Genomic DNA, 19,530 nt, shown 5'->3' on the forward strand with positions numbered 1-19,530 from the left:
GGGAAGCTGAGGAGCCTGTCACAGGCCCCTTTTACTTTCTCCTCTGCCACCTATTAGAGTTCACCGATCTACACGGCTGGACTGGCTTAGTTTTAACTTCTCTGCTGGGTGCATGGCAAGGCGAGGGATGTATAGACTTAATTCAGTTCATTCAGCCCTCCAAATTTGTTTAAAACTCTAAAAGCCACTGTCTCTTAGCTCATGCTGGCACTTTGTAAAGATTCTGGAAGTGTTTCTACGGACAATACCAGGGGAATAGATTGCTTGTTTCTGTGCCTTTGCTTGACCTTAATTTGCAGGATGTTTATCCCAAAAGAAAAACAGGCACAGGTCCAGTGACCTAAAGAAATTAAGGGGCATCTAGAAGTCCCAGGAAATGTAGATGAAGGGAACAGCAGGTGCTCAGGACACTAAATATGCCTAACTAGTTTTCTTCTTTGCCTTGTGTTATTATTAAATATTTAAATTAAAATATTTAATTTAAATGTAGCTAACAATGTATAAAGGTGGATTTAAATTTAATTTTACTTATAAATTTAAGATCACTGGTTATATAAAACAAACGTAAATTCAGATACACTACTTTTTCCAGGCTTACCTGCATTGCTTAAGGAAATCTGAGTGGCATAAACAGTTGCTTATTTTTCATGACTAAGAAGAAAATAAGGGAAACAAAAAACCTAAAGCATGTAGCTTCGCCATTCATTTCTAATCCCTGTTTGCATTTTAGTGCATCCGTAAATCACTTTAAAATGTTTTCATAAAATTGGGATCATAATGGATGCGCTGTACTGAAGTCACATACTGCCCTTGAACAGCATCTCGTGGATCTAACCCCATGGTGTTGCTCATGCAAAACACATCATGATTTCATGTTCCGTGATGTGAACACACTCAAGTCTATTTGACTGGTGGTGCAGTGATGTCCCTTGGAGTTTTTCTCTTGTCACCTTATGACTATTTTCTTAGAATTAATTTCTGGGATTTGAATTGTTAACTCCAAGAGCATAAACATTCTTAAGGCTTTTGAAATAAATTTCCAAACCCCCCTTGGGAAATACTGCAGTGACAGGTGCTTCTATCAATAACAGACTCTGACAGTGCCTGTAGATAGCTTTCATCAGCAGACCATTATGACTTGGGGAGTGAGGGTAAAACTGAATTGAGAAGCAAATCACACTATTTTATTGTACTAATTTGCATTTTATTTTAAATTACTTTTTTTTTCCTTTATTGCAGTTATATTTATTTTGCTGTGTTCTTCTCTGTGTAGTGTGTAATCATTCCCACTACCCAGCTATATTTAAATTTTATTTATTCAATCATTAATATTTTCCTATTTGGTTTCTTCTTTGAGAATCTGCATTGAAAGACCTCTTCCTGGCATGGAGATGATAAAACATGAATCTGTATTTTATTCTTTCTCTAATCTCTCAATTTCTTTAACATTTAATCCTTTCATCAAAATGGAGGACTTCTGTATTTGTGGTAAGATTTTTTCCCTGGAATATTAACCAGTTGTTCTTGTTTTATCTCAGTCATATGCTGTTTCCTGATGACTTGAAAGGCACCTTCATCATATGCAAACCTTTATATATTCCACAGTCTTCAGTGATTTCTGTCTTGTGCCTGAATATGTCTGCCATGTTTTGCATTAATACCATGCCATTTAATTATTGTAAGTGTATACGATCTGTTGCCTATCTGTAAGGGAAAACTCCATTATTATTTTTTACTCTTTATTTCAAAATTATTCTTGGATATTTCTGTCATGTGTTCTTCTAAAGTAGAATTAGTTTGCCAAGTCTGAAAATCCCCATTGGTGTTTTGGTTTCCTATCCTCTTACAGACTAATAGGAAGAGAATTGTGATTATTTGGTGTTGGGCCTTGTTTTCCCAGAATTCATATTTCTTCATTTATTTAAATTTCCTTGTTATCTCTTTGTAAAACCCTAGGATTTATTGTACAACCTTGGATATTTATTATTAATTTCATTCCTAGATATTTTATTGTGTTGCTATTGTGAATGGAATTTTTATTATACTTAATAATTTATTTTGCTTGTTTATAGAAAGAAAATTGATTTTTGGATATTCAATTTGTAATCTTTCTACTTACTCAATTCTTGCCTTTTGTTTAATAGATTTTCTGTTTTCATTGTCTCCTTTGGTTTGTTTTAGTGCATAACCAGTCTTCAAATAATAATAATGTGATTCCTTCCTTTCTAATATGTAAGACTCTTTATTTTTTAATCTTATGAATTGTTTGTAAGTTGTCAAGTGATGGTAAATAACAGTAGTGAGAACAGACCATACTTTTGGCCATAGTTTTATTAAGGACTATGCATGTCAAATATGAATTTGGTTATTGGTTTTATATAAGCATTTTCTATTATGAATGGTAATAAATAATTTGTAAATAATAAATGTACTGTTAAATACATAGTGTGCATTGGGCCAAGTAGTGATAGATATAAATATAGATATGACTCTCTGAATTATCTCAATAACTCCATGAGACGGATGGCATCATTACTATTATATTGTTATTCTCATTATCCCATTACACAGATGGGAAAATTGAGTCACCGATAAGTCAAATGACTTCCCCAAGATCATACAGTTTGTGAGTGGCAGTGCTACAATTCAGACCCCAGCAACCCAGCAATCCAGGTTCCAGGTTCTGTGTTTACACCATGATGCCACACTCCCCTCTCAGGTTTAGAAAGAATCCTGGTTAACTCACATGCTAACACTTGTGTCAGATATGGATGCATCCGTCTACGAGTTCTGTTTTTTTTTTCCTCTTCCTCTCATTCTCTTTATGTATTATGTTAGTAGATTTCCTAATGGCATCATCCTCATGCCAGTCTCAGAAAAAGATTCTCCAGATCATGTGTATAATTATTTTTATATATTCCTATTTCTAGACATAAGTAACTTTTTTTAATCGAGTTGCCTATATCAACCATCTCTCTTCCCACCGACCTGTGCATCTATTCATAAGATTGAGCTTGGCTTTTGCTCTTTCTCTGACGTGCTGTGATGATCGGATGTTGGTAATAGGGTTCTGCTAACATTGTCCCCATTGTTTTTGTTGAGTTGTACCTGACATAGAGCATTATTTTAGTTTTGGGTGCAGAGCGTAATGATTTGACATATATGTATATTGTGAATATACATATTATTCATGGTATATTCATTAAATGTTAATATCCATCGTCACACAAAGTTACTTCTTTTTTTCTTGTGAAGAGAACTTTTAAGATCTATTCCCTTAGCAACTTTCAAATATAGAATAGTCCTATTAACTATAGTCACACGCTGTACATGACACCCCCAGGACTTACTTATTTTTGACCCCCATCACCCATTTAGCTCATACCCCAAGCCCCACCTCTAGCAATCACCAATCTGTTCTCTGTATTTATGAGTTGATTTTTTTTTTTAAGATTCCACATTTAAGAAAATATAGTATTTGGTTTTCTCTGTCTGAGTTATTTCACTTAACGTAATGCCCACAAGGTCCATCCATGTTTTGCAAATGGTAGGATTTCCTTCTTTTTCTTATGGCTGAATAACATTCCATGTATTATATGTGTGTGTGTGTGTGTGTGTGTGTGTGTGTGTGTGTATAGGGGTACAGAAGGATACATCCATGTATATAGGAATATGTATACTGGGAAATATACATATATGGAATATATATATCTATATATACATAGATATCTATATCTATCTATCAATCTATCTATACCTATATAGGGATATCTATATAGAGATATAGATATAAATATATATCCCTATATTTTCTTTATCTACTCATCCATTCATGGATAATTAGACTGCTTCCATGTCTTGGCTATTGTAAATAACAGAGTTAAGCTAATATTTGAAAATAAATTATGAAATCTTTCCTTATCTATATGTGGCTTCTGTTCTTTGATATGTAATAGTGTGAGCCAATTTTAGGCTATTTAATTTTGAATATTTTTGGGGTCAAGGTTCAAATGTCCAGAGTGGCCCAGAAGGTCTCAAAGTAAGGTTCTGACCTGTAGTGGTCCCTGATGGGTGGCTTCCAAGTACCTAGGAGAAGAAAACACAGGTTCTCTCTGGAGGAAAAAAACGTTACAACCAATTCATAAAGATTTTCTTCCAAGTTCAAAAAATATGAATTCAAGATTTAAAAAAATCATAAAATATATGAGCAAGCAAGCCTACATTATTGACATTAAACATAAAAATCAAACTAATAAATGATATCCGCAAAAACTATATCTGCAGTAATAACTAGGTAGAGAATATAAAGTAACTGTTTATAGTGTTTCAGAGACAGTTTTTGAGATGGGTGAGTTAAACAACAGAATCAGTAAAGCTGGAGAGCGAATTTTCAAGATGAAACATCGATATGAAAAAAAAATTCAGAATTTATTACTGTGATAGGAATTTTTAAAATATGAAAGTAAAAGATGGAGAACAGACTGAAAATAAATAACTTTACTCATAGGAGTTTTAGGCTTATCTTTGATTTCCTCAACAGGGAATGGGGAAGTGACAATATTCAAAGAGATATCAGGTTACATTTTTTTCTCAAACTGAGGAAGACACCAATCTTTAGTGTCAATAAATTACACATAAAAGAAATAAAAATAGATCTAAACCTACTTCAGAATATAAAAGATACAGAGAAGTTCTTACAAATGGATGAATTTTGCCACTCATGTATTGGCATGCTATACCTTCTTAAACATTTTGCTAGGGAGCAGTAATTCTTTAAAGTTTTTGCTACATGGTTGTTCTCTTGGTAACTTCTCTCCAAATTTTTGTATTTTATCGGCAAGTCCTAGCAATCATATCTGAAAAGGCGAGTTCGGGCCTGGGGGGTCACCATGTCTGCTCTTATTGCTCAATCTTCATGCTTTGTGTCTTTCTTTTTTTCCACCTATCATTACGTCAAAGCATTTTCTATATTGTTAAATGGTTGTAATTATCATCTTAGTGGCTTCATTGTAGCCCATCCAGTTTATCCCGTTATAATGTCCTTAGTTATTTCTTCCTTATTTTAGGGTGGATTTTCAAGAAAAGGTTTTTTTTAAAAATGTAAAGGATTCTGGCTGTGAGATTTGCTTACCACTGTGATGCATAGACAGGGACCTATAACTTCTGGTAGAATGTCTGGTGTGACAGACGTGGTTTGTTGCTTTATCCAACACGTATTTCTAACACTGTTTTCTCATCTCTTTTAAAGAGGTCAAGCAAGCTAAAACATTCAGTTACCAGGTCGCTGTAAAGCTGGAGTTGACTCTGTTAGGCAGTTCTGGCAATAAAATATATGCAAGAGTGTGCTGGTGCTTCATTTTCTCTTTCTCCTTTGAATGGTGACGTGCTGGCTGGAGTTACAGCAGCCACCTTGCAATCATGATGAGAAAACCAGCAGAATGGCAAATAGAGTGGCCCTTATTATATTAAGACACTGAAATAGTGAATATAATATTCCCAAACTAATATGTATGAAAAATAAAACCCTGTTTTTGTTTAAGCCGCAATAGTTAGGCTTTCTGTTATTGTCTGTGGAAAAAAAAAATAATACAAATTAACACATGTAAGATGGAAGGAGAGGGGAGCTGGGTCTCTATCTTATTAAGACTCACTTTTAAACCACCCCAAAGCCAGCTTTATTTATATACTTGTTACTGTGAGTCCATGATAACTGACCAAAGTAGATCAGAATTTCTAAGTTTTACTCACCTGTTTTCTAGAACATATCAGAGATGCAAATGCATCTCCTGAAGTAAAAAATAAAATAAAATGTGAAAATGTTCATGAAATTTGACATAATTAAAGACATTCATGTATTTGCTACCTAGAGAAGTCAGGTTCCATTTGGCAAATACAATATGTACCCAAGGGACAGTCTATCAGTGCCTCTCCGTATTCACCCATTTATAGTCTTACTTACCCATTTATCATGTATTGCGGATATGCCATATAAGAAGCTACGCGCTCCATGCCAGAGATAAAAAGAAACAGATTCTGCTCTTTTATTGCGTTTGGATTTCACTTCCAGGTGGGGCATGGGAGATGAGTGGAGGCCATCCATATAAACAAATATTACTGATACTGGGTGAGAGTAAATAATAGAATAGTAAAGAAAGACTAATAGTAGAGGGCAAAATGGAATAACTGCCTTGCCCAAGACCACACAGGCAATAAGTGGTATAAATTACTTTAATTCAGGTCTTCTGGACTAGTCTTTTTACAATGCCAATCATTGCCTGAAAGCAATGGATAAAAGTCTTGGATGTGGAACTATTTTTGCCCTATAAGTTGGCCATCATTTTGGCTGTTGTTTATAGAAGTTAGCGGGTATGAAGGAATTGCCCCTGCCTGTCAATACGGTGCATGTTGTAAGATTTATCGCCTCCAAACCTTGTCTTTCTTCTGACCCATCATGTGCTCCGCTACGTGCTGGGGTTACACGCATGTATCGGGCTTGCTGCGTGCCCAAGGGGCCACAGTCATTGTTCATATTCCCCTCGTGTGCTCTCCCTTGTCACCAGCGAGGTGACGGACTGTGGAGGAGGGCGGTGTGACCCGCACTTGAGCTCCCAAGCCAGTCAGCCATTCCAGAATGAAGGGCAGCCGGGAAAATGGGGTTGGAGGAAAGCATTAGACCTCAGAGGTTTAGCACATGGAAAGAGACTCTGAGATTTTTCTCTCTCTTTATAAAGTGATCTTCTCTATTAGGAAAATCAAGAAGTTGTTAAACATCTGTCTTTCCCCTCCCACTGCTGTTGCTTACTGTGAACAGACTTCTGCTTAACTCTGAAGCAAGGTTTCTTTTCCTTAGGAAAACAGGTGTCCAAACATGCAGGAAATCCAATTTTCAAACAGCTGAAATCAGCGTGAGGATTTTCCACTCTCCTGTATCCTTTTTCCTAAAAATTATTTTGTGAGGCTTACAATTTCTCAATTTGGAATTTTGTTTTCCCTTGGGATGCTTATGACCAATCTTTTTTAATGTTTTCTGTCACATCCCTGTCTTCTGTGTCACTGTTAGTTGGATGTGAAAATCTATTGTTTTTAAATATTCAATTGATTTTTTTTCACTTAAGGGAAATGTACTTTATAAACATGAAAGCCTCAGGACCCCATTGACTTCTCTTTTATTAAATATCTTTGCTAAGAAGAAGGAAAGAAAAATTTAGCTAATACTGATTAATTTTGTGGGAACTTTGAAATATTCCTCATAGTGAAATGCCCAAGCATGTGGGGGGAAGAATTATGATCCCATTTTACAGATGAGAAAACCAAGGCTAATAGAGTTCATGAAGTCTAAGATCCCATAGTCAGAAGATAGTGAGGTTAGAATTCAAACCCAATTCCCATCTAATTTCAAAAACTATGCACTTTTACCTTAGCATGTAAGAGAGTCCCTCCTAGTCCATGTGAGCACTTTGTTGAGTAGTTATGTCGGAATTCATTTACTCACCTCTATTACTACTATCTGTGACATTATGGAGAAAGTAGCATCCTAAGGGTTTACATCTCCTTTTCTGGGGAATGGATAAAACAAACAATACCTCTTTCATAGGGCTTTGGTAAGGATTCACTGAGTTAATGCATGTAGAGAGTCTCAGAACAGTATCTGGCCCATAGTAAATGCTCAGTAAAGTTGCTTGTCAATTGGTATTATTACTTGGTACTTTGTGGTTGATAGCATAGACCAAGTGGTTAAGACACGCTGTGGTTTTACTTTAACATATTATCTCAGTACGGGTGAATAGGTGGTTCTAAATACATGGTGTTTTTGGTTCGTTTTTATTTCAGTATTTGTATATGAAGGATTGCCCTCATTCTTCTCCATTGGTTGATGAATTTATGGGAGAGAGACAGTATCTCTTGCAAGATTGTTTACAAAGGCTTGTGTCAGGAGTGAAGCCTTTTGCAGAATACAGACAGGAGCACTGCTGCCTGGGCTGAAGCAGGGGGAGAGATTCCTGGATCCCATGGTTCCTCCCACCCTTTGGTACCCCTGCCAGCATACCATTGTCTTGGGAGTACTGCTGGGAGACCCCGAATGTTGATGTGGTGTAGACTGAAGATGTCCAGTCCACAAAGCACACAAGCAAACACAGCAGACAGTGACTGATCAGTACCATGAACTCTTCATCTCTGTGACAGTCGTGTGTTCTGGAGTCCTCCCCCCCAATCTCAAATGCTCTCTGCTCAGTTCCCCTGACGTGGTCCCTGCTGACTGCTTTGTTTAACCGGCAGGGTCTGCAGTTTGGTACCAGGGAACTAGAGGAAATGGGTGCCATGTTCTGCGTGGGTCTCCTCATCTTGGAACTCAAGTCCGTAGGCTGCAGCCGTCAGCTCCCGACCCGCTCCACAGCTCTACTGAATGCTGAGGAAGAGGCTCTGGGGCCCCACCTCCAGCGGTAAGGTGCTCCCAGGGGCACGAGGGAGGTTTGGATCTTTGTCTTCCTGCTGTAGAATATCTCAAAAATGAAAGTAAGGAGAGCTAAGGGTGTTTGCCAAAGAGGGAATAGGGAGGAGCTGTCAAATGCAGGCAGGAGCAGTGGTGCGCTCCTGCAGATGGAGCCAGACCCAGGCCATCCACACTGCTTGCTGAAGACAAGGAGGATATGTAGGCAGCAAACACTAAGCCACGTGCATTTACAAATGTGTATTTTTAATACATTTTGCTTACGGTGAGCAAGATTCAGCTTAGTGATAGATGCATGCACATCTATGTATGCTTCTCTTTGCCAGTTATATGTCTGTATGTGAACAGATATAATTTTGGAGCCATTCCTCAGCAAAAAAAAAAAAAGAAAATAGAAGAAGAATAAAGGCAATCGCATGGCTAGTATTTAGCCATTTGAGGACAAGAATGTTTTATCTTCTCATTGTTAAACAGCCATATTCCTTTCCAAAAGATGAAAGAACCATCTGAAGATGAGGAATAGATTGTCCCGGAGAGCCTGGCAGGGAAAGGAGAGATCACTAAGAACTGTGAGCATTGATGAGTCAAGAAAGGGGAACCATTATCCTGAGGAGCCCTTCTGATGCCTTTTGCTGCAGACAAATATTTAGACTTCACCAAAACAGGTGGAGGGGGCAAGAGAGGAAGTCAGGATGTGAGAAGGGACAGGATCAAGACAGGTCCCAGGAGTCAAAGAAGATTAAGTCATCGTCCACACTTGAAGGGAAGGAGTGGACAGAGGAATTGAGCCACTGGGGGAGGCTAGCCTGCTGGTAAATGAGGAAGCAGATCGTCACACATTTCCTGTCCAGAGGCAGACCAAAGCCATTAATACTGGGGCCATCTTATTTCTAGCTCATTTTCATTAATTTTCCACTTGCCACTGTGCAGCTGCCGTTCCAGGGTGACTTCTCACCAAATGGCCAGTCAAGCCTAGAAAGATCTAGCAGCTAAATTAATACTGCTTGGAAGGCACTAGTTTCTTCGAGACTTAATTACCTAAATGCAGTAATTAGCTTGCTCATCGCACTGTGCTACAGATCCTAGACTATGGAGACTTAAGTAAATTCAGACCCCTTTCCTCCTCAGGGACGCCCCCGCTGATTTCCTTTGTTCTGACATCACAATCACTCCCTTTTGTCCCTGCTCCCTTCTGCATCCCTCGGCTCCCGGTGTTTGGTCCCACTGTGTACTTCAGCCTCTCTCTCTGACAGCAAGCCAGGTATATTCCCTTCCACCGCCAGGATATATATATCAATCTGTCCTTTCATCTTTTCCTTTGCTAAGTTCTCTTGGGTGCAGGCATGCCTGAATTTTCTCTCTTCCTGCCTTCGCCCCCCACCCTCTCCTCTGCTGCTCATTGAGGGAAGATTGAGCAGACTTGGCACTGTCTGCGTTCCCTGAATGGATCATGCCCGTCTCTTTGATCCGGTGCAGTGAGGCTTAGTTGCCTGTAAACTAGAACAAGAAGAAATCTATCAAAGAAGGTGCCTTTTCTAATTCTAGTCTAAAGAATTCGGTGTCATGCTCCAAATACCATGGCTGCTCTATGAGTTTTCATAAGAGGAGTGTGGTCCCTGCCCCTCCGTGCCATTCCAAACAACAGACAATTCATTTTTCAGTTGTGTCCAGTCCCAGGGTACGAAAGCTGGAGGTCCGCCATGACCTCTGACCCTTCTTAGGCTGGTGCAACTTCTTCAGGTCAGGATGCCTATACATAGGATGAGATTAATATATGTATTTTCAAAATATTGAATTAAATTTAAGAGGCATTGGAGTCTAGTGAGAACAGTAGAATGGACTATTTCACCCCAACATTTGCACCATAATATATTCTTCTAATCATTGAGGCATTTGACCAAAACACATTGGGGTTCCTGCCCAAGGGACCTGAAAACTTCACGGTTGAGAGGAAAGTCACTCTGAAAATGTCTTGACCCAGAAAATATTCCAGCTAGTAAGCATGTAGTCATCAAAGGATAGCAGAGGGGAAGTTGAAATGAATCTTTGTGTTCAAAACCAGCAACAGATTATTTGTGTGCACTCTGATACTTTTTCTGATGACTAGGATTAAATCATGAGATATAATAATCAGTGGAGCAAATCCTAAAAATTTTCCTTTGATGCAAACGGTGGAACTGATGTTTGTCAACACAACTCACCATATTCTTTAAGTGGGAGTCCTCTGCCCTCTGCTCCCCTCTGGCCTCTTCCTTGGGTGTGTTTGATATAACAGGGTTATATACTTCAGGAATAGTCTTTTTTTATTGTTGCAAAGAAGGAAATACTAGGGAGAAAAAAAGAGCAGGCTCTTACCAAAAAGGCTGCCTTAAGGAAATGTGAGGACATTGGTATTTTGAATTTCCCAGGCCCCGCAGAAAGTGTTAACCCCCGGGAGTGACCTGGGAAGACAAGTGCGGCTGTGTGCTGCGGACCTCATGTCTTTGACAGTAGTTGCATGCCTCGTTTACCATAGAAACAATTAGAGTGTAGACAACGTCCATAGAGCAGCTTATCATTTTTCATGAGCAAAGAAAGGGCAGAAATGACGGATGTTTGCCAAGTGGCCAGAGCCTGGAAAGAAGTACACACATTCTTTGTTCCGGTTTCCCTTTTACAGTGTCTTCCTCCCAGTTGCTCATTTAAGAAATGTCTGCAGACTCATTAAGGCATCTTTTGATCTTCTTTCCTTTCCTCTTCCTTTTTCCTTGCTCTCAATCTTCTCCCTGGAAGTAATTGTGTGCGTGCTGCAGGAATGCCAAGCTGCTGCTTCCGGAGGTGCCGTTTATCCACTGTGACAGGTCGCCTGCAAAGTCATTTAAGACTTTTGCCGAGTCAGCCATTGTTCATCTCAATTTGTGTCCCTCCATTGCCTCTCGCTCTTCTCAGCTGAGCTCCCCGATCTCCATTCGTCCCTCCGTTAATAACAAGAGAAAGCTCAGAGGTTCCAAGCTGTGCCTTGGCAATTGCTTAATATCGCCCATATTCTCCCAAATTACCATCCTGCTACACTACCCTGGGCTCCCCTACATTCCAGAGAAGTGAGTGGTTCTTCTCTCTTTGGTTTGATGAGACACGACTAAAAAAATAAAAATATTTCACAGACTTTACAAAACACAGTTATATTTTTACTTAATAATTTAAAAGGTCCTTGATTTTCACTGAAAATATAGTTTTGTCTTTCTGAATGAGAAAATACAATTTGTTAAACACACACACATGCAAAAACTCTATCCCTGTCATCTTGCTACCAATAGAGAATCACTGTCAACATTGTAAAATTCGATTATTTTTCCGGCTAGAATAAACAGATATATAATACCCTTAATGACAATGCATAGGAGTTCCCTTTCTTGCAAGTTTATATACACTGTTTTTTAAAATAGACTTTATTTTTTAGAGTAGTTTTAGGTTCACAGTAAAACTGAGAGGAAGGTGCAGAGATTTCCCCTATACCCTCTGCCCCCATACTTGATCAGCCTCCCCCATTACCAGTGTCCCCCAATAGAGTGGTATGTGTGTGACGACTGGTGAACCCACGTTGACACATCATAATCAGCCAAAGTCCAGGGTTAACCTGAGAGCTAACTTTTGGCGTTGGATGTTCTTTGAGTTTGGACAAAGGTATGATATGTGTCCTCTACTATGATATCATACATAGCAGTTCCAATGTCCTAAAAATCCTCTGCTCTGCCTGTTCATCCTTCCTTCACTGCTAAACCCTGGAGGCCACTAACCTATTTGATGGGTCCATAGTCTGGCCTTTTCCAAAATGTTGTAGAATTGGAATTATACAATAAGCAGCCTTTTCAGACTGGCTTCTTTCTCTTAGTAATGGGCATCTATGTTTCTTCCTTGTCTTTTCATAGCTTGGCAGCTCATTTCTTTTTAGCGCTGAATAATATTCTATTGTCTGGATGGACCACAGTTTATTTATCCATTCACCCACCAAAGGACATCTTGGTTGTTTCCAAATTTTGGCAATTATGAATAAAGCTGCTATAAACACCATGTGTGGATTTTTGTGTAGCTCTAAGTTTTCATCTCCTTTGAGAAAATACCGAGGAATGTGATTACTAGATCATATGGTAAGAACGTACGTTAGTAAGAAACCACTGAACTGTCTTCTGCAGTGGCGGTACCATTTTGCATTCCCACCAGCAATGAATGAGAGTGCCTGTTGCTTCACAGCCTGGCCTGGGTGTGGTGTTTTCTGTGTTCTGGATTTGGGCCATGCTAATAGGTAGAGTAGTATCTCACTGTTTTGATTTGCATTTCCCTGATGATACATAATTTGGAGCATGTTTTCATATGCTTATTTGCCATCTCCCTGTCTTCTTCAGTGAGGTGTCTTTTAAGGACCTTGGCCCATTTTTAAAATTGAGTTGTTTCCTTATTGTTGAATTTTAAAAGTTCTTTGTATATTTTAGATAGTAGTCCTTTATTAGATGGATCTTTGGCACATATTTTCTTCCACTCTGTGACTGTCATTTCACTCCCTTCATAGTATCTTTCACAGAGCAGAAATCTTTCATTTTAATCAAGTCCTGCTTACCAATCATTTGTTTCATGGATTATACCTTTGCCATTACAGCTAAAAAGTTATAGCCAAACCTAAGGTCATCTAGATATACTCCTACCTCATCTTCTAGATACACTGGTTGCTTTTTGTATTGAACTGTTTGCCATTTTTAGGTGAAAATGGGGTGCTGCTTTAATTTATAGTTTGATCTTTTCTGATATAGATAAAATGCTTCTGTATCACTAGGATTTCTTTTTAAAATGAATTTCCTGGGCATGTCTTTTGTTCTTTACTTTTTTAATCATGATATTTTCCTTTTTTAAAAATGTATAATTTAAATTTAATTTAAATCTGTATATTAAAGATGTTCACCATCTGTTTGTCATGGATATTGCAAATATTTTCCCATTTACCTTTCACATTTTTTAATGTAGTTTATTGACACTGGATTTTTTTTTAATATACATGCTAATCTTTTCCTTTGTTTCTTTTACCTTTGATAAACCTATCAACCCCAGCTTAATAATAAATAATGCACAATCACTATAAAATGTGTTGATTTATCTGTTATTAAACTGAGGTAGTAGATTTTATAAGGGATATATTTACATATTATAATTTCTTTTCTAATTTTTACATTAAATAATTCTGCATTTCTTAATTGTTAGTTATTTGCCCTAGCAATTACTAAATCACCCATCCTTTATCACCAATTGATTAGTAATATCGGTTTATCAGATAGTATTTATATGAGCATGTACCTGGAAATACATTTTTAAAAATTTTGTATTCTGTTTCATTAGTCTGTCTGCTAGCAACTCATAGTTTTTAATATTGTATCTGTGTAATTTAAATATATGATGTTGTAAGCACCACCTCATTAGTATTTGCTTAGTGCTTGGCTATTTTCCCCTCCCTTCTTTTTTGTCACTGATGAACTCTATAATGAGTTAGCTGCCACAAACAAAGCCACGAGGATTTTAATTCAAACTACATTAAAATTATAGTTGTTTTTGGTCTGTCGACTGTTTACCTATATTGCTTTTTTCAAAATCTGGCATTTTGTTCCACTTATTCAGATCTTCTTTGAAGTCTACAGATAAAGTATTGTGGGGGTTCTTTTGTACCCTTTTTAAATCTACTTCCTGGGTATAGCTTTATAAGCTGTTTTTTATTGTCATTTTAGTGGTTTTAATACTAGAGTTCTGGAATATGGTGTATTTGCTAATTCTTTTTTGGTATCATTAATATAAAATCATGGCAACATTGTGGTTACTAGATCTCCCCCATTATCAAGTCCCCACCACATACCCCATTACAGTCAGTATCCATCAGTGTAGTAAGATAGCATCATAAGCTTTTAATCTTAGTATTTCAGATTTTCTCTTTGCTCTAAAAAGGGTTTTTTTTCATCACAATTTTCTAAGTGGTTGTCTTAGTTATATGGAAAAATTCTTGATTATGTATTTATTTACTTGTAATTTCACTGAACTCTGGAGTTATACCTAAAATTGTTTCCATGAATTTTTCTGTTTCTCTATATAGATCATGGTAACATGTATAAATTTTGACAATTAGCTTTGCTCAGTTTGCATTATTACCTAAAACTTTTGCTAGTGTTTTGAGAACATTTTCTAAGGGTGATGATTCTATGGAACATCCTCACTGTGAACCAAACTTCAAAATGAGAATAACTGTTAAGCATTTAAAAATTAGGTAAAATGTCAGTTGGTTTGACATTAGTGACTGATGTTTTCTTTATTAATTATTTTTATTTTCTTAAGTTATAAATAAAAATTCAGTAATAAATAATGAATTTTATCAATTTTTTGTTATTTAGAAAATTATTATTACTTCAAATTAATAGTCAACTTATGTTAAAAGATTTTCCAATATTCATCTATCTTTGAATATCAAAGGAAAATGTATTTGGCTGTGATCTAAAATATTATTTTATCATAGATGTTTATGTTATTTAGTGTGAAGTGAGGAGTTTTCTGCCTATCTTTGTGAGCAAAGTCTGTGCTTGTTCTATATTGTTCTATTATCTGGGATGCATTGAATTTCCTAGGATTTATCCTTGAACATACAGGTATTGAGCATTGCCTATAATACTGTCTATGTCCCACTTATTTGAAACAAATACCTTATTTTTGCACTTCTTATATTTTCATACAGAAAGAATCTATGGATTTTACATTGTCTTATAGTCATATTCAAAGCACCTTAAAATTCAATTTTATGTTTAATTACTCTCATCACTCATCCCTATCCATTCTGTGCAATCATGTTTCTGTTCTTGTTTCTCAATGTTGATTCATTTCACATTTTTGCTAGAGAATGAATGCCTTAGAAAAGTTTCATTGTTTGGATAAAGTAAATCAGTGGTGTATTTTGGCACACTGATATGTGAATGTCTTTTTCTTTCCTTTGCATAGGAATTACACCGTGTTTGCCTAGAGATTTCATTAAAACAATGTATACATGGCTCGGTTTACTCTTATATTTAATCCTGTAATAGTCAGCCTAATTTTTCTTTATTTGTATGTACACTCTTTATTCTGACTTAATAGTTGTGGTAGATTTTCCTTGCTCACTAACACAAAAATTATTTTCCTGTTACATCAAGAATATTTATTTTCTTTTTTCTTTTTTTAGGTTTAGATGCTTTTGAGTGACTCTGAATTCAAATATTCCATCCCCTTCTGACAGGTCTTTTAATGATAAGATAGTAGAGAGTCCATCCTACATGTTTCTTTTCCTTTCTCTGGAGTGTTTGGTATCTGCTTGCCAACATTTGTATCTGCCATCTCTTTCCCTCTCTTCACTTTTACCTCTTCACTCCAATTCACCAAATTCTGGAAGCACGTCTAAAGTTTATCCTCATAGATTTAATTTGCTGTAGGGTGAACTGTCTTCTTCGCATGTATTTTAATTTCAGTTGTTTTACAATTTAGATTTCATGGCACCTATTTCCTTATATCTCATCAGCTTCCCTTTCATTCATATTTGCAATATAGCCACCTCTCTTTCCATTTGGGTCTGTTAATTTTCATTTAATATGCCATAGATTCCACTTGTCTTGAATTTCCCTGATACCTTAACAGGGGCTACCTGAGGTTGCTTCTGCTCCCTGGGGCTAGTCATCTCCTGACGTCAGATGATGGAGGCGTTGATGGCTCTGTGCCCTGCAAAATGTTTCACTCTCTTGTTATGATTCTTCCCTCCTATTTTCTCAACCTCTATCTCATCAATTTTTGTTCATTCATCGTTAAATAATGACAGCCCCATCAAGGCTTGGAATTGCTCAGTAATCCCAGATCTAGATGTTCTTGAAACTCTTTTGTAGTCTGGTTAGCTGCAGATGTTTGACTGAGGTGTCTAGATTTAGTTGGCATTTCCTCTTCAAGAATTCATGGTATTTGGGCTTTTACCTGAGGGTTTGGTTGATCCCCTTGGGGATTTTTTGGTTGATCACATTGGGGAAATTAAGGAGAAAGGATGAAAACAGTTTTATCTGAATGTCTGGAGACTGTCTCAAGGTGGTCGGCTAATGTGCTGAATGAATATATGAATTAGTTGAGATTTAATGTTATCAGTGAACTAGTTCTCAAAATGAGTTCATAGTTTACAATCAGGAGGAAATTAATGATGTTGAGGTGATGTTGATGACAGCAGATGTTTATATCAGTAACAGTTACTCTCCTAAGCAATTTACTTTTGGAATCTCAGATAAGCCTCTCAATAACTATGCAAGGTAGGTATTATTATCTTCATATTACTGAGAAGTGCATTATAGTTCAGCAAGGCTAGGTGGTTTGCCTACAATGACAAGAGTTGCAAGTTATAGAGCTGGGATTTGAACCCAGGCACTCTTGCTAAAAAATCAGTACTCTTAATCATGAAGACACATTACCTCTTACAGATACTACTACTAATAATAATAATGAACACATGCTGAACATTTACTCTTTGTCATGTACAGTGCTAGGCATTTTGCAAGCATACCTCATTTCTTATTTTATCTTTTAACCAAGGTTTGGCAGACTTTTCCTGTAAGGGACAGATAGGAAATATTTTAGGCTTTGCAGGCCATATGGTCCCTTTAGCAACTACTCAGATCTGCTGTTATAGCATGAAAGTAGCAATAGACAATGTGTAAATATATGGATGTGGCTGTATTTCAATACAATTCTATTTACAATAATAAGCAACGGACTGGATTTGTCCCAGTGAGCAATATTTTGCCAACTCCTGCTTTAAACAATTCTTTGAGGTATGTACTATTATTAACTCCCTTATACAGATGAAGGAACTAGAGCTCAGAGAAGCCATGTAACTTGGCTTCCACCAGTTAGGAGGAAGCAGATAGGGGTAGAACCAGGCAGAATGACTCTGGCCTTGACATTTAATGACTGCAAATACTAAGCTGTGTGGAGCTTTAGATGAGCAATGAATGACACCTCTTTCTTGTCTCCTGAGTTCCAAATCATATAAGCATCCAGATAGGTTGAAATAAGATATATCTTCTTTATTACCAATAATAAAGAGCTAGAGAGCGTGGAGCTAGCAGGATTGGACTTCCTCACCTAGAGCTGTAGGGGTGGAGGGTGCCCTGCTAAGTTTATCACGTGGTGGAGCGATGAGTATGTCCGGAGTTCAGGTCCTGCTGATGCTCCTGCCCATTCAGCATCTCCCCCTAACTCACCAGCTTCATGGCAGTCTTCCTTCCCTTGAGGGAATGAGTAAGGACAGGACATGGAATGCCAATGTCTACGGCCAAAATGGGATATCGGGGAATGAGGAGATTAGTTTCCCCAAAAGGCGCCATTATAACAAAACAAAGAGGGGTAAGTGTCTACTATTTGAGAATATTCTTAGCGGCATGCAAGGAATGCTGCAGTTCTTAGTTGCAGGCAAAGAGATGCCCAGTGGCTACCAGGAGGAAAATGTTGGAATGGAGGTTCAGTCTGGGGGTCCCTTGAGACTGTGAGGATCCCTTGTTGTTTAAACCATTAAATGGTTCCTCATGGGTCGACGACAATGAACTGACTAGCCAGGAAGAGACGCTCATCTTAATTTGGAAAAACAACAAAAACCCCAATTCTATTAGTAGATAAAGGCAAAACTCAAACATTTTTGGTATACTTTGATGCTGATTCCTCTACAATAAATAAGTAAAAATAATGAAACCCAGTGTTAAGTGTGTCCATGAAGAAAGAGGTTTAATAACATCGTACAGCTATCTGTAAATTGGTTTACTTTCCTCTGGAGAGGAGTTTGGTGATGTGTAGTGAGAGTCCATAAAAACCTCCCATTCAATCCTATGTGTCCACCTTGAACATCCCTGAAGAAAATAAACAGAAAACAACATTTAATATGTAGATATTTATAGCAGTGATGCTTATATCCCCAAATAAATTGAAAACAAACCCAAATTCCTAGCAGTAGTAAAAACAAAAGATGGAACATCATCTATTAATTTTCTAGAATACTGTGAAATTATAAAAATAAGTATGTCAGTATATATATATATATGTAAGATAATAATAATAGCAAATACTCATTAGAGCCTTGCCATGAACTAGATGCTGTGCTGAGCATTTTATAAATATTATCTCACTTAATCATGTAAATAATCCTGTGTGGTAGTTGCTATTATTAGCATCCTTTTTTACAAACAAGGAAATAAAGATTCATGGAGATTAAGAGGTTTGCCAATGTCATGAATCTTGTAAGAGACTGCTGGCTTTTGAATCTAATCCTGTCTAACTCTAAGACACAAATACTTATCCTCCATAATGTGTAGCCTTTCAAGTAATAAATTTTAAAAAGCAGAATAGTTCATTGTCTATACATGCTGGTTGTGACAGCCACAACATGCAGAAACGCTGGCAGAAGTGGGGGCTGTTAAATGTATAATCTAAAACTAATTTAGCCCTGTTAGTTTCTCTCTCTGTACAGTTCCTGAAAGTACGTGTTGGGTGCGTGTATGTCTGTGTGTGTTTGTGCACAAGTTTTAAAATATGAATGATTTGGACTTATTTTGGCCTAGAAATATCCGTTGGCAGTCTTAGTACTATTCAGGGAAGATCCATGTATATCATCAAGGGTGGAATGTGTGCCACTATATGTTGATTGCATCACTACCCATGGTGATAAGCACTCAAAAGAGAAAGATGAGAGATTGCAGACAGAGAGGAGTTAAAGTGCATTTCCTTCGTATTGCATTTGCTACTTGCAAAACATTGCAACCTTATAACAACCAAGAAAGTTAACCTAAAAGAATTTCTGTTTTATGAATGATTCCATGGGAGCCCAGGGAATCCAAGTGACTCACGAGGTGTAGTTCATGATTTACCCATTGCCAGTCAACAGTGGGGACATTATTTGCCTCTGCCTCTGGCTCAACCAAGTGAATGGCTGGTCTCTTGCCTATGATCTGAAATACGTGCAAAGAGAACAGGCACTAGCTCCTGGAAAAGGGTTTCAATCAAGGAATTCGCTCTTCCTACTGTTT

At 37.4% G+C, this 19,530-nt stretch overlaps 1 protein-coding gene across 17 annotated transcripts in view; it reads left to right on the forward strand.

Annotated features, from left to right (window-relative positions):
* AGBL1 (AGBL carboxypeptidase 1) overlaps positions 1-19,530 on the forward strand; it is an 834,111-nt gene that overhangs the window by 445,197 nt on the left and 369,384 nt on the right. For 11 of the 17 annotated variants that reach the window (XR_008994688.1, XR_008994687.1, XM_057494793.1 and 8 more), the window contains one exon: positions 8,278-8,441. The exons of 1 other annotated variant lie outside the window; for it this stretch is intronic. Coding sequence is in view for 14 of the 16 variants with exons in the window: in XM_057494793.1 (XP_057350776.1) it covers positions 8,278-8,441 (164 nt within the window). In the remaining 2 variants the exon portion in view is untranslated. Of the gene's footprint in view, positions 1-8,277; positions 8,442-9,577; positions 9,711-11,221; positions 12,875-19,530 lie in introns of those variants that run through there. 5 more of the 17 variants (XM_057494794.1, XM_057494797.1, XM_057494795.1 and 2 more) reach the window with 4 other exon arrangements.

Source organism: Manis pentadactyla, chromosome 18 (genome assembly GCF_030020395.1).
Source record: "Manis pentadactyla isolate mManPen7 chromosome 18, mManPen7.hap1, whole genome shotgun sequence".
NCBI lineage: Eukaryota > Metazoa > Chordata > Mammalia > Pholidota > Manidae > Manis > Manis pentadactyla.